The sequence below is a fragment of the Verticillium dahliae genome, genomic scaffold, assembly GCF_000150675.1.
Source record: "Verticillium dahliae VdLs.17 supercont1.5 genomic scaffold, whole genome shotgun sequence".
NCBI classification, from domain to species: Eukaryota; Fungi; Ascomycota; class Sordariomycetes; order Glomerellales; family Plectosphaerellaceae; genus Verticillium; species Verticillium dahliae.
The window spans coordinates 721746-736949 of record NW_009276938.1 but is presented as its reverse complement, the minus strand read 5'-3'; the positions used below and the strand labels follow the sequence as shown (position 1 = coordinate 736949).

At 56.8% G+C, this 15204-nt stretch overlaps 5 protein-coding genes across 5 annotated transcripts in view; 4 read left to right on the top strand and 1 right to left on the bottom strand.

Annotated features, from left to right (window-relative positions):
• The window catches only part of VDAG_03205 (uncharacterized protein), a gene marked incomplete at both ends in the record, with an annotated part of 6572 nt that extends 6206 nt beyond the window's left edge, over nt 1–366 (top strand). Inside the window, one exon of the mRNA XM_009657070.1 lies at nt 9–366. Coding sequence (XP_009655365.1) covers nt 9–366 — 358 coding nt within the window. The remainder of the gene's footprint in view (nt 1–8) is intronic.
• A 327-nt stretch (nt 367–693) lies between these two features.
• Nucleotides 694–2948, bottom strand: VDAG_03204 (uncharacterized protein; the record flags this gene model as incomplete). Its single annotated transcript, XM_009657069.1, has 6 exons — nt 694–749; nt 908–1040; nt 1322–1474; nt 1555–2457; nt 2672–2819; nt 2887–2948. The coding sequence occupies 6 exons, from the start codon at nt 2946–2948 to the stop codon at nt 694–696; spliced, it is 1455 nt and encodes a 484-aa protein (XP_009655364.1).
• Nucleotides 2949–3423: 475 nt separating this feature from the next.
• On the top strand, nt 3424–4397 carry VDAG_03203 (uncharacterized protein; the record flags this gene model as incomplete). The annotated part of the gene is made up of 2 exons (XM_009657068.1): nt 3424–4055; nt 4139–4397. 2 exons carry the CDS (start codon nt 3424–3426, stop codon nt 4395–4397), a joined length of 891 nt encoding a protein of 296 aa, XP_009655363.1.
• A 174-nt stretch (nt 4398–4571) lies between these two features.
• On the top strand, nt 4572–7662 carry VDAG_03202 (uncharacterized protein; the record flags this gene model as incomplete). Its single annotated transcript, XM_009657067.1, has 2 exons — nt 4572–4644; nt 4826–7662. The coding sequence occupies 2 exons, from the start codon at nt 4572–4574 to the stop codon at nt 7660–7662; spliced, it is 2910 nt and encodes a 969-aa protein (XP_009655362.1).
• A 4270-nt stretch (nt 7663–11932) lies between these two features.
• VDAG_03201 (uncharacterized protein) lies at nt 11933–13506 on the top strand. The gene is made up of 2 exons (XM_009657066.1): nt 11933–12076; nt 12225–13506. Exons 1-2 carry the CDS (start codon nt 11996–11998, stop codon nt 12642–12644), a joined length of 501 nt encoding a protein of 166 aa, XP_009655361.1. The 5' UTR covers nt 11933–11995; the 3' UTR covers nt 12645–13506.
• The last annotated feature ends 1698 nt before the right edge of the window (nt 13507–15204 follow it).

Genomic DNA, 15204 nt, shown 5'->3' with positions numbered 1-15204 from the left:
AAGCAAAGATCCCGTCGCAAGGGCGAGGCCAAGCCAGCGTGGCCCCATTCCGGTACATCTTCCTGGGTCAAGGAGCACTCAGATGCGCCCCCGCCGCCGGAAACCGAAGACGAAGCCAGGCGCGAGAGGCGTGAGCGTCGTCGACGAGCCAAGACGGAGGATGCCACGGCGGACGAGGGCGACGACCGTCGCCGCCGCGCTCGTCGGGAGGAGCGGGAGCGGCGCAACGGCGCGGCGCCAACGGGGGCGGGTGGTTCGGAAGGCAGCGATGAGCGGCGGCGGTCTCTCTACGGGGGCGGCGGCGCGAGCGCAGCCGCCGAGCCGGCTCCGCCTCGAAGCAGCTGGTGGAGGAAGATCACGGGTTGAGCCTGGCCTGTCCATGCGACAATAAATGGCTTGTGTCTTTATTTGTTTCTGTGGAATTCTTGTGTATGAGCGAGCAAGCGTTTCTTTCTTCATTTTTTGAATTTTGAATTTCTTCTGCACCTACCACATGGCGAAAGATATCCCCCTCTTTTTCTACATTATCCAAACCTGGCTGGCATATACCCACTTTGATTTCATGTTCTGCATCTGGTCCAAGCTCTCGGTAATCTATCTGTACTGGAGTCCCCCCTTGTTGGAGACTATGCATGCATGGAGGGCTGTCTCAGATGACAAGCTTGATATAGATGTACAACCTGGACTGGCATTCTAGGGGAGGCTGCGTGGCATTCCTGGAACAGTGCGTGATGACAAGAGGGCTGCCGCTGCGTCAGAGACAATATATTCATGCATGGGAAGCTAATTTCTGCCTTGCACACCCGATGATGTCCTTTGTGCACTTTGCCGCAATTTCGAACCCCGGCCCAACCCATGAAAACATGAAGACCAACAAGACTACCGTCACTCAGAGTAACCAACCAACCTTCATCCTGGATACCCACAGATGGACGTTGTGCTATCGTACGTGTCCGTTTTGCCGAATATTCGGCAAGCCTTGCAGGGGTACACCATCCTCCGCCTCCCTGACCAACTCTTGAGCCCGCTTCCGCCAGATGCTGTAGAAAATGAAGCAAGCAGCAGTAGACGGCACAGAGAAGACGACCCAAATCCAGAACCGGGACGCGTGGCCCATCCACTCGTTGTCGCTGAAGAATGGCATGGAGAGCAGAGTCTGCCGAATGTTAGCATGAGAAATGGTGAGAACCCCTGGTCACTGGATGGATGCTCGTACCGCAAATGTTGCGCCTGGTAAGAAGAACATGGTGACGATGGCGATCTGCAGAGACATACATCAACAGCTGTCGGCGCCTATACACATGCCAGGGCGAAATCTTACCGTTTTCATGGCAATGCTGTCCTTCTTCATCTCTTGCGCGAGCCTGTGCGATTCAGTCGCCATCCGCTGGGCAAGGCTGGCGTCTTCCTGCATGGCTCTCAGAATACCCTGCATTGCTTCCCCGTTGGCTACGAGCAGACGGTCGCTGCTAATCTGGATCCTGTTGAACAGCTTTGCCGAGAGGAATTAGCAGGGCTCGATGAACGGCAGAGGCGGCAGCAGGAGCGACGTACGAGGGCCAGGATGTTCTGCGTCTTCTTCTCGAGCTCCACGGCCAACTCGTGGGCCGCATCGACCTGCGAAAGAACCTGGGCAAAGCCGCGGGCCGCCTGTTTCAATGCCTCCTTATTGCCAGGCTTGGCGTCGTTCTCGTGGACAGAGGCGTAATCGGCCGAGAGGTCGGCCGCGATGCCCCGCAGGGACTTGAGCTCGGACAGGTACCGCTGGAGATGCGCGGCGATCGAGTGCAGCGCCCTGTTGAGCTCCGTCAGGACCGACTCGGGCGTGGTGCCAGCCCTGTCGAGCTCGGCTTGCAGGCGGCGCTCGTAGGCAATGAGCTGCTCGTTGACGCTCGACAGAGAATTGGTCCACCAGCGGGTGGCGCTCGTCAGGTAGACGAGGTGCACGCAGTGCTCGCGGCCAAAGCTGGCATCGGGACTCTGGGGGTGGCGCTTGAGAACGTCACCGATGCGCTCCCTTGGCTCGAGGGCGACCTTGGGCCAGCGGCCGTGCATAAAGTCAAAGGCCACGAATGTGAAGCGCCGCGAGTCCGATTCGACGCGCGAGAAGATGCCCACGCACGACCGGTGGATATCTCTCTGCACGTTCGGAAGATGGAGCTTGTAAAAGGGGTTCATCTGGCTGGCGTCGTCGTCGTCAGTGGTCGCGGGCGGGTTCGACGGAGGGTTGGTGCCGACTGTCTCGACCTGAACCCGGACTGGGAGGAAATACCACGTGTCGTGGCATGTCTTTTCGCCAATCTTGATCTGGCGGCTGCCTCGTCCGTTGGGCAGGTAGTAGCGGGTGAGGGCGAAGATGAACGCCGCAGGCAGCGTCAGGTGCTTGGTGAGGCTTTCGAGGGAGCTGGCGGAGATCTGAAGCTTGTTGGCATCGTCAGGGACGGGCTCGAGGGGTCGCTGGACGAGGTATTTGTATATGAAGCTAGGGCAAACTGGTTAAGATCGTGTTCACCTTGTTTTGTTCTTCTCATTCGGGGATATGGGAAGGGCGGACAATAGCTGGTGGCATGCAGAGCTGATTGAAGGCTGGGACTAGTATAAGCTCAATATTTGACACAGCAAGTCCCTGCAGTCCTACGTGGAAATGTCACCACGACGGCTCATGACTTACGAGGTTTGCGATGTCAGTGGAACTGGCCAGTGTCTTTTCTTCTCTTGGGTTTCCTGGCTGACAGAGGACATGAGCAATGTCTGTGGTTCCTGACAGGTGAGATTCGCGGAAGGCCTCAAGGGATCTTGCGATCGTCTTAATGTCCTCTCTTCAGAGATCAGGTTAGGAGCAGAACTCGGGAAGCAAAGACCGGGCGGTGACTGGAGAGGGCTGACAATTCTGGAGCGTAGGTGTCTTTGAATGGCTGCGTCATCGCCGTGAGCACTCGAGCAGTCATGATGTTGGACGGCGAGAGGAAGCCAAAACAGGTTCACAGCAAGCAAAGTAGAGCAAGAAGGCAAACGGCACGTGTCGAGGCTGTCCGGTAGGCAGGCAGGTAGGCTGGCAGTCACGGTATTTGTTCCTCTCTGGTTGTCTGAGGCAAGCAGCACCCTGGGACCTGCTCAAGTCCGCCTCGCCATCTGGTCGAGGCAGGCTCGACGCAGGCTCGAGGCAGGCTCGACGCAGGCTCGACGCAATCTTGTGGCTGTGGTGCGGCTGTGGTCGGATCCTCAGCTCAGCCAGACGCAGCTACATACTGTCCCGTCGCCCAAGGAGCGGCCCGACCCCTCCTCATTCATCTTTTAGCATCCGATTTCGATTCCGACTGATCTCCTATTACTACCCTACTCTTCAGCTAATCTGGCTACTATCGATCTCACTCCAACAAGCTTTACATTCACCATCAACTTCACGTCTGTCTTTCACCGCAAATGGCTGGCATCGACATCAACACCGGCGCCGGCACCGTCAAATCCTCAGGCCATCGGAAGCGCAGGGCTCGTCCGAATGGATCATCCCTAAACGCTTCCTGGATCACAGCGGCTGAAGATGCAGTGTCATCTGGCCCCAGCACAGCAGATACCCCGCAGCCTTCCTCCCTGAGCAGCTCCGACCTGGCTCGGCACCCCTACGAATCGAATGAGCGCCAGAGCCTTGTGGCCGAGGATGAGCACGTTGCTCTGGCCAATTCGGATGGTGAACATCTCGATGCCCCCATTGGTCTCCGGCCGTACCAGCCTGGAGGCCTCCACTCGTCCGATTCTTCTCAGTCCATCCAACGTCCAGGCCCGTCGACTGACATGGCGGTTGACAATGCCATCGGCCAGTCGCAAGACATCTCGTCATCACGCGAAAGTGCCGTCACCCCGGGCAAAGCAAAGAAGAAGCGCTATGCAAGCCAACACGACGCGCATTGGCTCGAGGATGCCGTCGATTCCACACTGCCGCTGCCGCACCACACTATCGACGAGGCAGCTGATGAGCCTGTCCGCGAACCACACCGGCCAGGCCTCCACCCCTCCACTCACGGCAGACATTCAGTCGTGGGGGGCGGTAGCACTCGGTCACCTCCGTCGAATTCCCCATCAATCTTTCGACTACCACACTCGCCACATGGCGGCAGCCAAGGCTATGATGCCCCTCCAGTTGTGCCTCTTGTGAAGCCAAGCTATTCACCTCAAGGAGTCCTATGACTTGGTTATGCCGGCGAGAGTTCCCTAGGAACTCGCTCGAGACATCTAGGGCTGAACTGCGGGTTGCAGCGCGGCATGCCCGGCGCCCTCACTGTGGTGTGGTGAGAAAACTTCATATTGGCTGCCCGAGTGAGCCTCGCAGCGGCTTAGTGAGCCTGCGCGACGCCTTCTTTGGTGGCTGTGCCATCCTCGAGCTGGTTCGCCGACGTTAGACGGAGAGGCAAGACATATTTCAAACCCACCCCCTGCTGTGTAAGGAATCAAGCAAGTCCAAGTCGTGTATTCCCACACAACTCTCTTGCCAACCTGAGCGACCCCCTCTATTTCAAAATACCAGGAGCACGTTTTGCGGAGAGCAGACCACAGTGTGCCCATCAGTCAAAAGAATGCCGTCCACTCCTGACCGGCCTATGCACCCCAAGATCGCGGCCAATTTTGGCTTGCGAGGGCTTCGCGATCGTACGTTGGAGAATTCTGAGCTGCTTGTCCAAGAACATGGAGAGGATGCTGACTGCTAAAGGGTTGCGCGGTAGGCATGTACCTGCAATAAGTCCCAGTCAAGCCAATGAGACTATTCCGAGAACGCCTGGTCTGCCATCACCACTTTTCAGCGAGCAGCTTTCACTTCCCTTGTCGCCAGCTGTTGAGCCCCCGACTCCATCGAGCGAAGCTACACCGATCGGAGCGCCTCCACCACCAGCCATCCGCCCGGGATGGGCTCGACTTCCAACACCACCACTGCATGCTGCGTCACCGGCTTGTCCCAGCCCATCGCCCGGTGCAGGGGATGGGCACGGTACGCAAGTTCGTGACCTGCCACTCGTCTTCGCAGTCGACGTCTCAGGGAGCACACGAGGGCGAATCCTCGATGAGGAAAAACGATCCATCAACCTCTTGATGGGCGGGCTGAAGCCCGCTGAATCGAACACACAATCTCGTGTCATCCCTTGGGATGGCCGATGCCTCGGCGTCGTACACCCGCAACAGACCCCGTTTCTCACCCCTGGTGCTGGGACCGATCCTTCTGTCGTTCTTGAGGATGCAGTCGCCCGGCGTGCGCTCCAGGAAGCCAGTCTTTGGTTTCTCATGACCGATGGCTTCATTGAGAAGCCGCTCATCAATAAATTTGCCAACGCCATCTCCAAGACAGGCATTCACGGAACAGCATCTGTCATCATACTTTATGGATACCGTGTTCAGTCTCCATATGACTGCAATGTGTCTGTTGGTCTTTCGGTCTTTGCTGTGGCTCCTCACTGCATTTTTCTCTTCCACGATGTCAAAAGCGGTGATCTCTACGTGTTGCAAGCAAAGGGGTCCTTCACCACGCTCCTCCCAGAGCATGCAAGATTTACCCCTTTTGGACCGACCACACGATGGCAAGATCTCATTCGGATCACCTACGAAGACCTTTCCAGGGTTCAGGTCCCGCAACCGACACGTCTTTCGGCAGATGCTGTGGTCCTCCCAGGGGGGAAGACGCTCGATATGACAAGCCTGTACAGTGACACCTTGTCCAAAGAAGAAACCATTGAGCTGCTGGCAGACTATTCTGCACTGGATGTCATCCTCCTGGCCGCCAAAACTCGCGGCAGAGATCAAGATGTGAAGTCTTGGATCGAGAGTGCTCGTCGTCACCACAAGATCCCGGAAGCGGCCCTGATGAAGCGAGAGGATGTTGGTTCCAATGGGTTGAACTGCATGAAAATTTTATTGAAAGAGGTCAAAAGCCTAGCCCCGATATACGAGACTGAAGATCTGTGGGATTTACTGTCTCGTGATGAAACATCTGATGGTATTGAGGCCAAGATGTCTGAGGCCCCCCCCATCACGTACATCGACAGCTTCAGGTCAGGGCTTCGCGTTGCACACCGCCAGAACTGGTCCCACTTTGAAAGCCAGGTTGAGGCCGATTGGGAACTCTCCTGCAAACTGAACGACACTTTAGCCGAAGTGCTCTCAACTATGACCATGAACGATGTGCGCGCCCCAGCGAGTCCAGCCATGCTCACACCTATGTCGTCCCCAGTGGGAGGCGGAAGACGGCCATACACAGCGCATTATTCTGGTGCAAGGTCCGCCAGGAACGAGGCAAGAATGAGCCCCTTGAGCCCTGGGCCCAACCGAAATTATCATCATCACCAGGACACAGGTCCAGGCACGTACCAGCAAGCTGGACCCAGCGCGTATATCGGTCAACGAGGCAGACGAACTAGGGACCTGTTGTTCCTCCCGGGGTACAAAGGCGAGCGAAGCACTGTGTATGACAGGCAACCCGGCGCATATGCTACGTGCCCGATATGCAGAGAACCCAGGTCAATACAGACACTGCTACTGCAGACCAGCTCCGATGAGCCAGGGACTTTGCATCTGCCAAAGGCAAATCAGCGCCTTGGTCACATGTATCCTCTCGTACTCGGCAACTATCCCGAGACAGACGTCATTCTCCCTATAACATGCTGCGATGGGTGCGCTTCCCTGCTTTTGCAGGCTGGTGAGCTTCCGAATGAAGACCGTGTGACGGTTGCGCTACCGCTGGTTCCGCTACACAAGCGTGAGAATAGGCAGTTGTGGGAGGACAAGCTGGGGGAAGTATACGGTCACCGCTTCCGTGACAGCATTGTGTTCCTCGTCTTCCTCTCCACCCTCTGCACTACCATTGAGGACCTGGTCGACGGCGCGATACAGTCCGAATGCCAGACCCTCATGCCGAGCTTGGAATGGTGCTGTCGAGAGCTGTCGAAGCTTCCCGGCATCTCCACCATGGCTGGCCTCACGCCGGTGGGCAGCCCGCTTTTAGGCGTCGTCAATGACACGATGCCACTGCAGCAGGCTCTTCGCGTGACTTTCCAAGGTTTCCAGTCCACGATCCACCAGAGCCCCTTACTCGAGTATCCGATTGACGGGTTCCTCGTGCTCGTCCGCCTCGCTGGCCTCATGGAGGACGTCAGCCCCGAGGACGTTGAGCGCTTCGTCTGGATGCGGCTCCTGCATTATCTCGCCGAGCAGCACGTTCAATTGCAGAAGAAAGCTGGCCCAGGAGAAGCGAGCACAGCACTCCAAAACTTGGTGAACAAGCAGACCGAGACGTCCAACGAACGCGGCGCTGGCATAGAAGCCATTACTGATCGATGTTATGCGGTTCCACTTTCAGCCCTGGACGGAACATACCTTATCCCGTCGGACTCCGACATTTTGGAACAATTCCTCCGCACCGGAAGCCCCTACTCTGCTATTGCAGATACGGACAAATACCACGCGGCTCTGGCCGTCTTTCTCCACCTGATGGCCACCCTGACCGAGGGGTCACAGCAGATCTGGGACGACGGAGATTTATTCGTCAAGCTCCAGTACAGGGCGGACAAGTTGTGCCGGACTGAGGACGGGCTGCGTGACATTTTCTTCGAGGGAAAACTTGTCGACGAGAAGGGAGCGGTCAGATTGATCACGGCGGCATACGAGGTGGCCGTAGCTTGAGGTTGGGGTTTCCACTTGGAGTGCGAGGTCTCGGCTCAGACAGGGATCAAAGCTTGATCTGCACTGATGGACTGCTTGAAGCACCCAAATTTCAGGAAGAGAAGTAAGAGAAGACTAGCATGTACATGGTAGGAAGGGGACGAAATCTTGGTTGTCGGGTACCCAATGCTGACTGCCGTGCCCCATAACGGATGTCACCCTCCTCCCCGTGAACAGACCACCCGCTTTCTTCCCTCCCCGTCCGCTTTGGGACCCTTGACGACGGGGGTCTGTATTGACGTGTGCTCTGCCCGACGTGCCACCGCCACTATTACCACCACCCCCGACCTCATGAATCAGCGCCGACTGACTGGTCAAGCTGGAGGAGACCAGGGTAAGGTACCAAAGGCACTGGCAAGCCAGGGGTCCCAGCCCAAGTCAGAAATAAGGTTTGCGCCATCTTGGATCCAAGAGCCTCAAATTACCTCGCATAGGGAACAGACAGATGAGAATGGATCCTTCTGGGGGAACAGTCGTAAGAAGATGGGAGAGGGAGACAATAGAAGAAGAGGAAACGGCACGGGTGCGGCGTCTATTTTTCTTCTCTCCCTGCATCCACCCCCTTTTGATGCATCTAGCGTACCTGCTTAGTGTGTACATGTACTGTAGGTCACGATATCTCCGCGCAAATGATCATGTTGCCTCGCAGGGACCTCGAATCTACTTTGTCTCTCGGCCTAGGCTTGCGGCTGACCGAGCCGTCGTTCCCTAGCTCTCTCTCCCGCAGGGTAGGAAGTTTCTGGGCCATGACCTCGCGTACCGGATCTGTTCCAGATTGACGATTTGACGTTGGGACGAGAAAGACGAGAGGGGGAGCGGCGGCGGCTTGGAAGGGGGTCATTCGTTTTGGAGGGGGTGAGAAAAAGCGGAACCTGGTTCTTCCGCCGCTCAGACGATACAATCCCAGACGACATGACATGGCCGCGTCTTTCGAGTCAGCGAGGTGAGGCATGTCGAAATGTCCACTGCCCACGAGGGAATTGAGTGGGGTACCGACATGTACCTACCTACGGAGAAGGGTGAGGTGAGAGGAAGGACGAGAGGGTGGGCACGGCACGGATGGCGTGTCAAATCCCCCCCAAAGCCCGCCTTGGAACCTTCGCGAGATCCGTATCGAATAGACTCACGACATCCGATGTGCGCGCGCGCTTTGGTGGTCTGTCTGCACGGCAGTTTCTAGTGACCGGTACGTACGGATCCCGACGTTGACAAGTAGAGGAGGAAAAAAAAAAGTCAGAGAGAGTGGCCCCCCTCGTCGGCGTTGTTCGCCCGAAGCGAAGGCGAGATGCATCGGTACATCAATGCGTTGGCTCGCTCTCCTTGGAGGCGGGGAGGGAGGAAACATGTTCCTGAATAGGTGGGCATGGGAAGATCCCCCGCCCCCACGTTTCGACCGAAACAAGAAGGGGGACAATCCGAGTTCCTGGATTGAGAATGGCGTGGTTTCTGCATATCAGAGGCAGGCTTCTTTGGGGTGAGCAAGTTTCTCTTCCTTGAATTGAAGGGTACATTTCGACCCGACGGATACACTTTTGGACCAAGGGGACCAGCGGCAGTTGGTCTGGAGGGTCGGGCTTGGGTGTTCCGGTGGGACCATGATTGCCGTGACAGACCATCAGTGCGGTGACACACCAGGACGAAAGAGGCAAAGGTGCCCGCCTGGTATCGCGTGATGTGCATCTGTTATTGTGATCCAACTTTGCATCGGCTAGTGGCACGACGCATGACCAAGGATGCATCAAGCAAGCTATCATGAAATCAGAACTTGAACCGAATATCAGAGTTTCACACGGGTACAAGGTATATCGCCTTGCTGGGCGTGAACCTATCGTGAGCCTCTGGTCTTGTCGTGGCAAATCTACGACGGTGCTTCCATCGACGGCGCCAGATATGCATGGTGACAGCCTCACACGGAGCGTGCCGGAAGCCAAGCATGTACATGGTAAGCAGGCCGCGGATTCATCCTTGTCCGGTTGTGAAACTTTGACGGCGCAGCGTCGAACCCGTCGTCCTGTTAATTTTTTGCTGTGTTACACATGTATTTCGGCGAGGAGCGAACTGCATCTCCGCACGGCAGCGTGAAAGCGTCTCTGTAGGCGAGCCTCGACCGGTCGGGCGTGCGTCTCTATGTATCAATCGTACATGTTGACGAGCGAGGATGCTGCAACGCGTAAATGGCGCCGGAGTTCCAATGTAAGCTCGACGATAGTATGAACAAGGGCGTGTTGAGCGTCAGCACGGGCAAAGGCTGATGTGCCCACCACTATTGCTTGCTGCGCCCACAAAGCCATCTCATGATCTAGCCCGAAGCACTCTTCTATCCGCGCCATACCCTCTACTTGATGCGCTAGATTGTAATGAATTGCTTGGCCGCTGTGCAATGAAGCCCGTCTCGGCCAGAATACCGCCTGGAACACTGCATATCGTAGGGTTACTGTACTCTTCATCGTTCGAGGTCAGAGGGCGGGGCGATCCGGCAGAGGCCTGTTTGATGAGATGTGCGTTGTTGTGGGGAGGGTCCGGCAATTCCATCGAACAGGCCTGCAGCTGTGACGAACTCGAGCCACCGCGTTTGTTCCCACCCTGGCTGCATGATGCCGGTCGTCACCAAGAAGACTATCGGAGTGACGATCCGCAGCTCCGAGCCCTGTCGACATCCCACGAGCCCGACGGTGTGGTCAGGGCGTCCAGGGATGGGAAGGGGGCAGGCGGGTGGGCGGCGATTCAAGCTCTCGCCGACCCGGCAAGCTGTTCTGAGCAGCCCATGGTCCCAGTCGCTCGGCCCTCCGTCCCCCACCTCCTTTCTCCCCTTTGGCGTAAGACATCAGCGTTGTGCGCTCAGGCGGGTCATTAGGTCGGACAGGCAAGAGACGAGCCAGCCCGCTTCCCGGGTCTTGACCTGTAGAGGAAGTCTCCGCAGGACATGCCGCCGTCGATCATGCAGTCGGGCTGCTCTGGGTCGGGCTGAGGTCGGCTACACAAGAAGGGAATAACCGAGTGACCGGCCTGTACTACCCGTGGCGCTCGCGCCGTCGAGCGACAAGTTCGGTTTCGCAAAACCTAGAAGGCATCTCGTCTCGTGGACGGATGGGAATGGCGGCGGGTTGAGGCTTGCAGGCGGGAGGCCCGAGAGACACCGGCTTGAACCTTCTGCAGCGTCTAGGACGCAGTGGGCCCGGGAGTGGCTTGCGGTGGAACAACAATACGCATTTCTTTTGCGTGGAGACAGACGGATGAGAGAAACTAAGTGAGTACTTGTACTTGTAGGTACCGGCGGCACTGAGAGGCTGTACATGTAGAGCTGGGCCGTGCCAGGCGGCAGCCTACCCTCAGGTGCCCAGTGAGGAAGGCTCGGTCAGGGCAGTGATGGTCGTTGTTAAACTTTGTGCACGGCAATAGTCGGAGATTGTCGCAGTCTCGCATAGTGGGATCAGATGCTGCTCGTTGCTCGATAATGTACATGTACCATGTGCTGTACTTGCGTGTCTGGCCCGCTTAGCGGCGCCATGACGCGTGCGCAAGCTGGCTTCGACCGAATATCCGCATTGCGTTGGAAGACTTCAGCGGTCGATTTGCGGACATGAGCATAGTAGGCGGAGGAGGCGCCCGAGTGCGCTGATCGGCAAATTCAAGAGCTCATCCTCTGAATGTTGACGTAGCCGCGCGTCGCATCCTTGAGCAGGGTTCTTTCGATGGCTTTGACAAGACGGACGATGGCGGCCGGTAGCGGTAGCAGCGGTAGCAGCGGTAGCGAAGCAGAGCTGATGGATAGGAAGCCATCATTCGTGAGGCTGTGGGAGGTTGATGTGACTGAGGCTGGAAAGACGTGGTGGCTGAATTTCATCCTCATCAGCCCCATCCAGGTTTTGCGTGTCAAGTGCGTGTCTCTGTGGCTCCTTCAAGCTTTCCGCATCCTGGGGAATGCACTTGCTTGGCATGCAGTAGTTCCTGCCCTGCATTGGCCCGCCAGTAGTATTGCTTCGCTCCTCGGAAATGATTGGGGACGCAGGCAAGCAGGTCGCCATCAGTGGGGCAGCATCGATCTGGGTCGAGACTCCCCCCCCCCGCCGTCAGCCAATCTCGGCCTCGCGACCCCTGGGATGAGGAAGGAGGCAAGGGACCGTGTTCAAAGGGGGCTTGGGGGCTCGGGCCTGGTGCCTCGTTCGACAGGAGCGGATTCGCGCCCCTTCTCCTCTTCGCGCCCTGACGTACCGCCATCCCACTGTTCCACACCCAACAACAGTTGCGCAATCCACCATCTCTCGCTGTAGTCTAGTCCCTGTCTGACATCACGATGAAGTTGATTACTGCTTCCATTCTCGCCCTCGTCGGCCTCGTTGCCGCTCAGTCGACGGGTGACCTGCCCAAGTGCGCCGTGCGTATTGACCCCCCCCCTCTCCCTTTGAAGCAATCGTCGTCACTCTCTGATGACTGGCGGGCTTGAGGCCTCGCCGGTCGGTCTTCTTCCTGGCTCTCTGGTGATGCGTTGGTGACTGCGAGACTGACCATTCTGCTGCCGACAGCAACCATGCGTCATCGAGGCCACGACCGGTGGTAACATTGCAGGCTGCGGCCAGTTCGACAACAAGTGCATTTGCAGCAACAAGAGCTTCCTCGACGACATGGCATGCTGCCTTGCCGCCGGCTGCACGCAGCAGGAGCAACAGGCTGCTGTTAACTATGCCAAACGCCTCTGCAGAGGTTCCGGCGTCACCGATTTGCCCGACTCGGTCGTCTGCAAAACAACGGCGTCCGAGACCTCGACAACGGCTTCGGGCACCGCCGCTGCCACCACAGCAGCTTCGCAGACGGCATCGACAACCGGCTCGGCCGCAAATGCGCAGAACACTGCCTCAACCTCTACCCCCAACGCAGGGCCCTTGGCGACCATGATGCCTGTCGGCGTGCTGGGAGGCCTCATCGCCGCAGCTGCCATGCTGTAGGTTCAAAGACGTCGACACGAGTGGCAGGACGCAGGATGCAGGGCACCAAGAGTGATGCCACGGACGGGGTGCAGCAGCCCTCGTTCCTGGGATCCATGAGCAAGCATGGCTGCCTGTGGTGCAGCGTTGGGAAAGCTTGGTTCCGCAAGCCAGGGACAATAATAGTCATAGTCGTATGTGAGAAATGACACTGGTCTACTCACCCGCACACCTGCCACGCGGTAAAGAATACTTCGGCCCTTGGAGTGAAGCAACGGAGACTTTTCTCTCCCTCTCGAACATCGTACGTATGCATGCACGTCGCTCTTGGTCATCATCTGGGCGTGGGTCATGTCCGCCCCGTTCTCCGAGGCTCCATACCAGATGGGTAGGGATGAAACGCTGCAGACTCTTTTAAACGGTACGCACCACATACGGCAACGCACTGTCGTCGCTGGATCACCGACGGCTGGCTATGTGCTGGGTTTGCGCTCCTTGATTTCTGTGACTCAGGAACGTCGTACTAATCAACCGCAGTCGTGCCACGTGGTAGCAACAAACGTACCATGATGATATGTTCACCAAGTCCTGTTTGATGGACCTCGTGGGTCAGCTTCTACGGGATAAGTCGAAATCTCGTTCACGATAGGAGCCAAGGCTCTGCATTGATGCTCGTGTGCGGTGACATCTTTCATCCCAACTTGGACTCTCGTTGGTGGCCTGATGTTTTGGGACGCTTTGACCCAGAATTTCGGACAGCAGCAGAGTGACCAGCGAGATGAGTGCCGGGTCGCCCGGTAGCGGGGTCCGAGACCTGGTAGTAGTGGCGATGAGCTGTCCGAGGGCTCGGCTAGATAATAGGAAAGAAAGTCTAGGCGGCTAGTCGATTGATCTTCGTGATTGCAAACCCAGGTCCATCAGCTTCACAGGCCTGTTGTCCTTGAGTCAACCGGTCCTAGAGATGGCAACGTACATGGTAACGTATACAGCAAGCCCGACCCATCAGAGGAGCAAACTTCCGTGCGCGTCTTTGCAACGGTGTTGTCGGAGCAGGTGGTCCAAGTTTCAGCAACCAGGACCAGGCCCTCATGCACATGGCCAAATCGAGTTGCTGAAATCAAACTGGGGTCTAGGAAGATGCAGGAGGGTCGTGCCTTGGGATCGGCTCGATCGCCCTGTATGAGGGACACGCATTGCATTAGACGCAATATAATGTAAGTAGCGGCGGGAGATGAGGTGAGTGTCAAGCTCAGAACCGCTGAGCATGGCTTGCTGTGAAGCACATCAGTTACAGGCATCGAGGTCTCGTTGAATCGGACAAGAAGGCAACACGAGTAGACTGACTGCATAGTGATGATGTAGGCTGCATCTGTCAATCTGGACAAGTCCGAGCCCCTTTCTTCGAGACTCTTGTCAAGATCGAGTTCCGTTCCGCCAAGGGAGTCCAATGCTACGATCCTTGTTGGGCAGGGATGATAGTGAACAAGCGGAGCTCAGAAGACACATACATGTGTGTAGATGATCTCGTGTCAAGTCCCAGGTGTAGCGCTTAGAGTCAGAGACGGCGTGATCATGGTTACCTTGGGCGCTTAATTTTTCAGCATACCCCAGATCAGGCGATATCTGCGAAGTAGTGTAAACCTAGCTTGAGTGAGGTTCAAGCACAGCCTTGGCTTACAGTATGACTCGCCGGGCATGATTCAAACCCCAGCTTGTTTGCGTGGCAATATGATGACAGAGAAAGGGATCAGGGACAAGGCAATTGATACTTTATTTCCGTTCTGCCCACAGCCTTTCGCGCCGCATCAGAGGTGCCCTGCGTTTGCTTGGGGTGTTTGCGATCTTCGGACACCCCTTGGCGGAGAGCCCGAATGTGGAACAGCCCCACTCGTGTCCGGCTGTAGAGCCGCGCTGCAGGGCGTGCAATTCCTTGACAATTCATCTTCCCCAAGTCCACTGCCGTTCTGAGCCTCGTGCAGGGAGCCTGCCTGGGTCACATAACCCAGCTTGCTGTTGCATCCCACGATGGGGTGCATCTTGAGGGAAGCTGCAGCCAGGGGGACAAGGCAGCGAGCGGCAAAGCAACATAAGGGTCAGCCCTGTCGAGCCTCTGATATCAGATCATCAACATGATAACGCCGTCGAGAGCCTGACCACCGTCGATTCTTTGGTGTGTTGGCATGGCTATATTCTGCAAAGTCGAGATCGTGGGCTGTCGGCATCTCACACCCCCCCCCCCTCTTTGCCATCGAGCATCCTTCTTCTCAGCCATGTGGGCCTACGGTCATAGCAACGGACTCCGGGCTGTCAAAGTTCCCATCTAACCATCAAGCGTCTAGGCACTCGCAGGGAGTGGATGTCATTCAAGTCAAGATGCGCTGAGCTTTGCCAGTCTTGTCGTTAGTTGCGAAAAGAAGGATGCCAAGCCAACCAGGAAGGTGGTGGGCAGAAGCAGCCATGGCCCGAGCTTCGTCCGATTCTTGTGTGATGCATTCGTAGGCACCAAAGTGTGTTAGTTGGGTTCAGGGGTCGAAAATATCAGATGAGAGCAAAAAAAGTTTGGAAAGGCCACAGCAGCTCA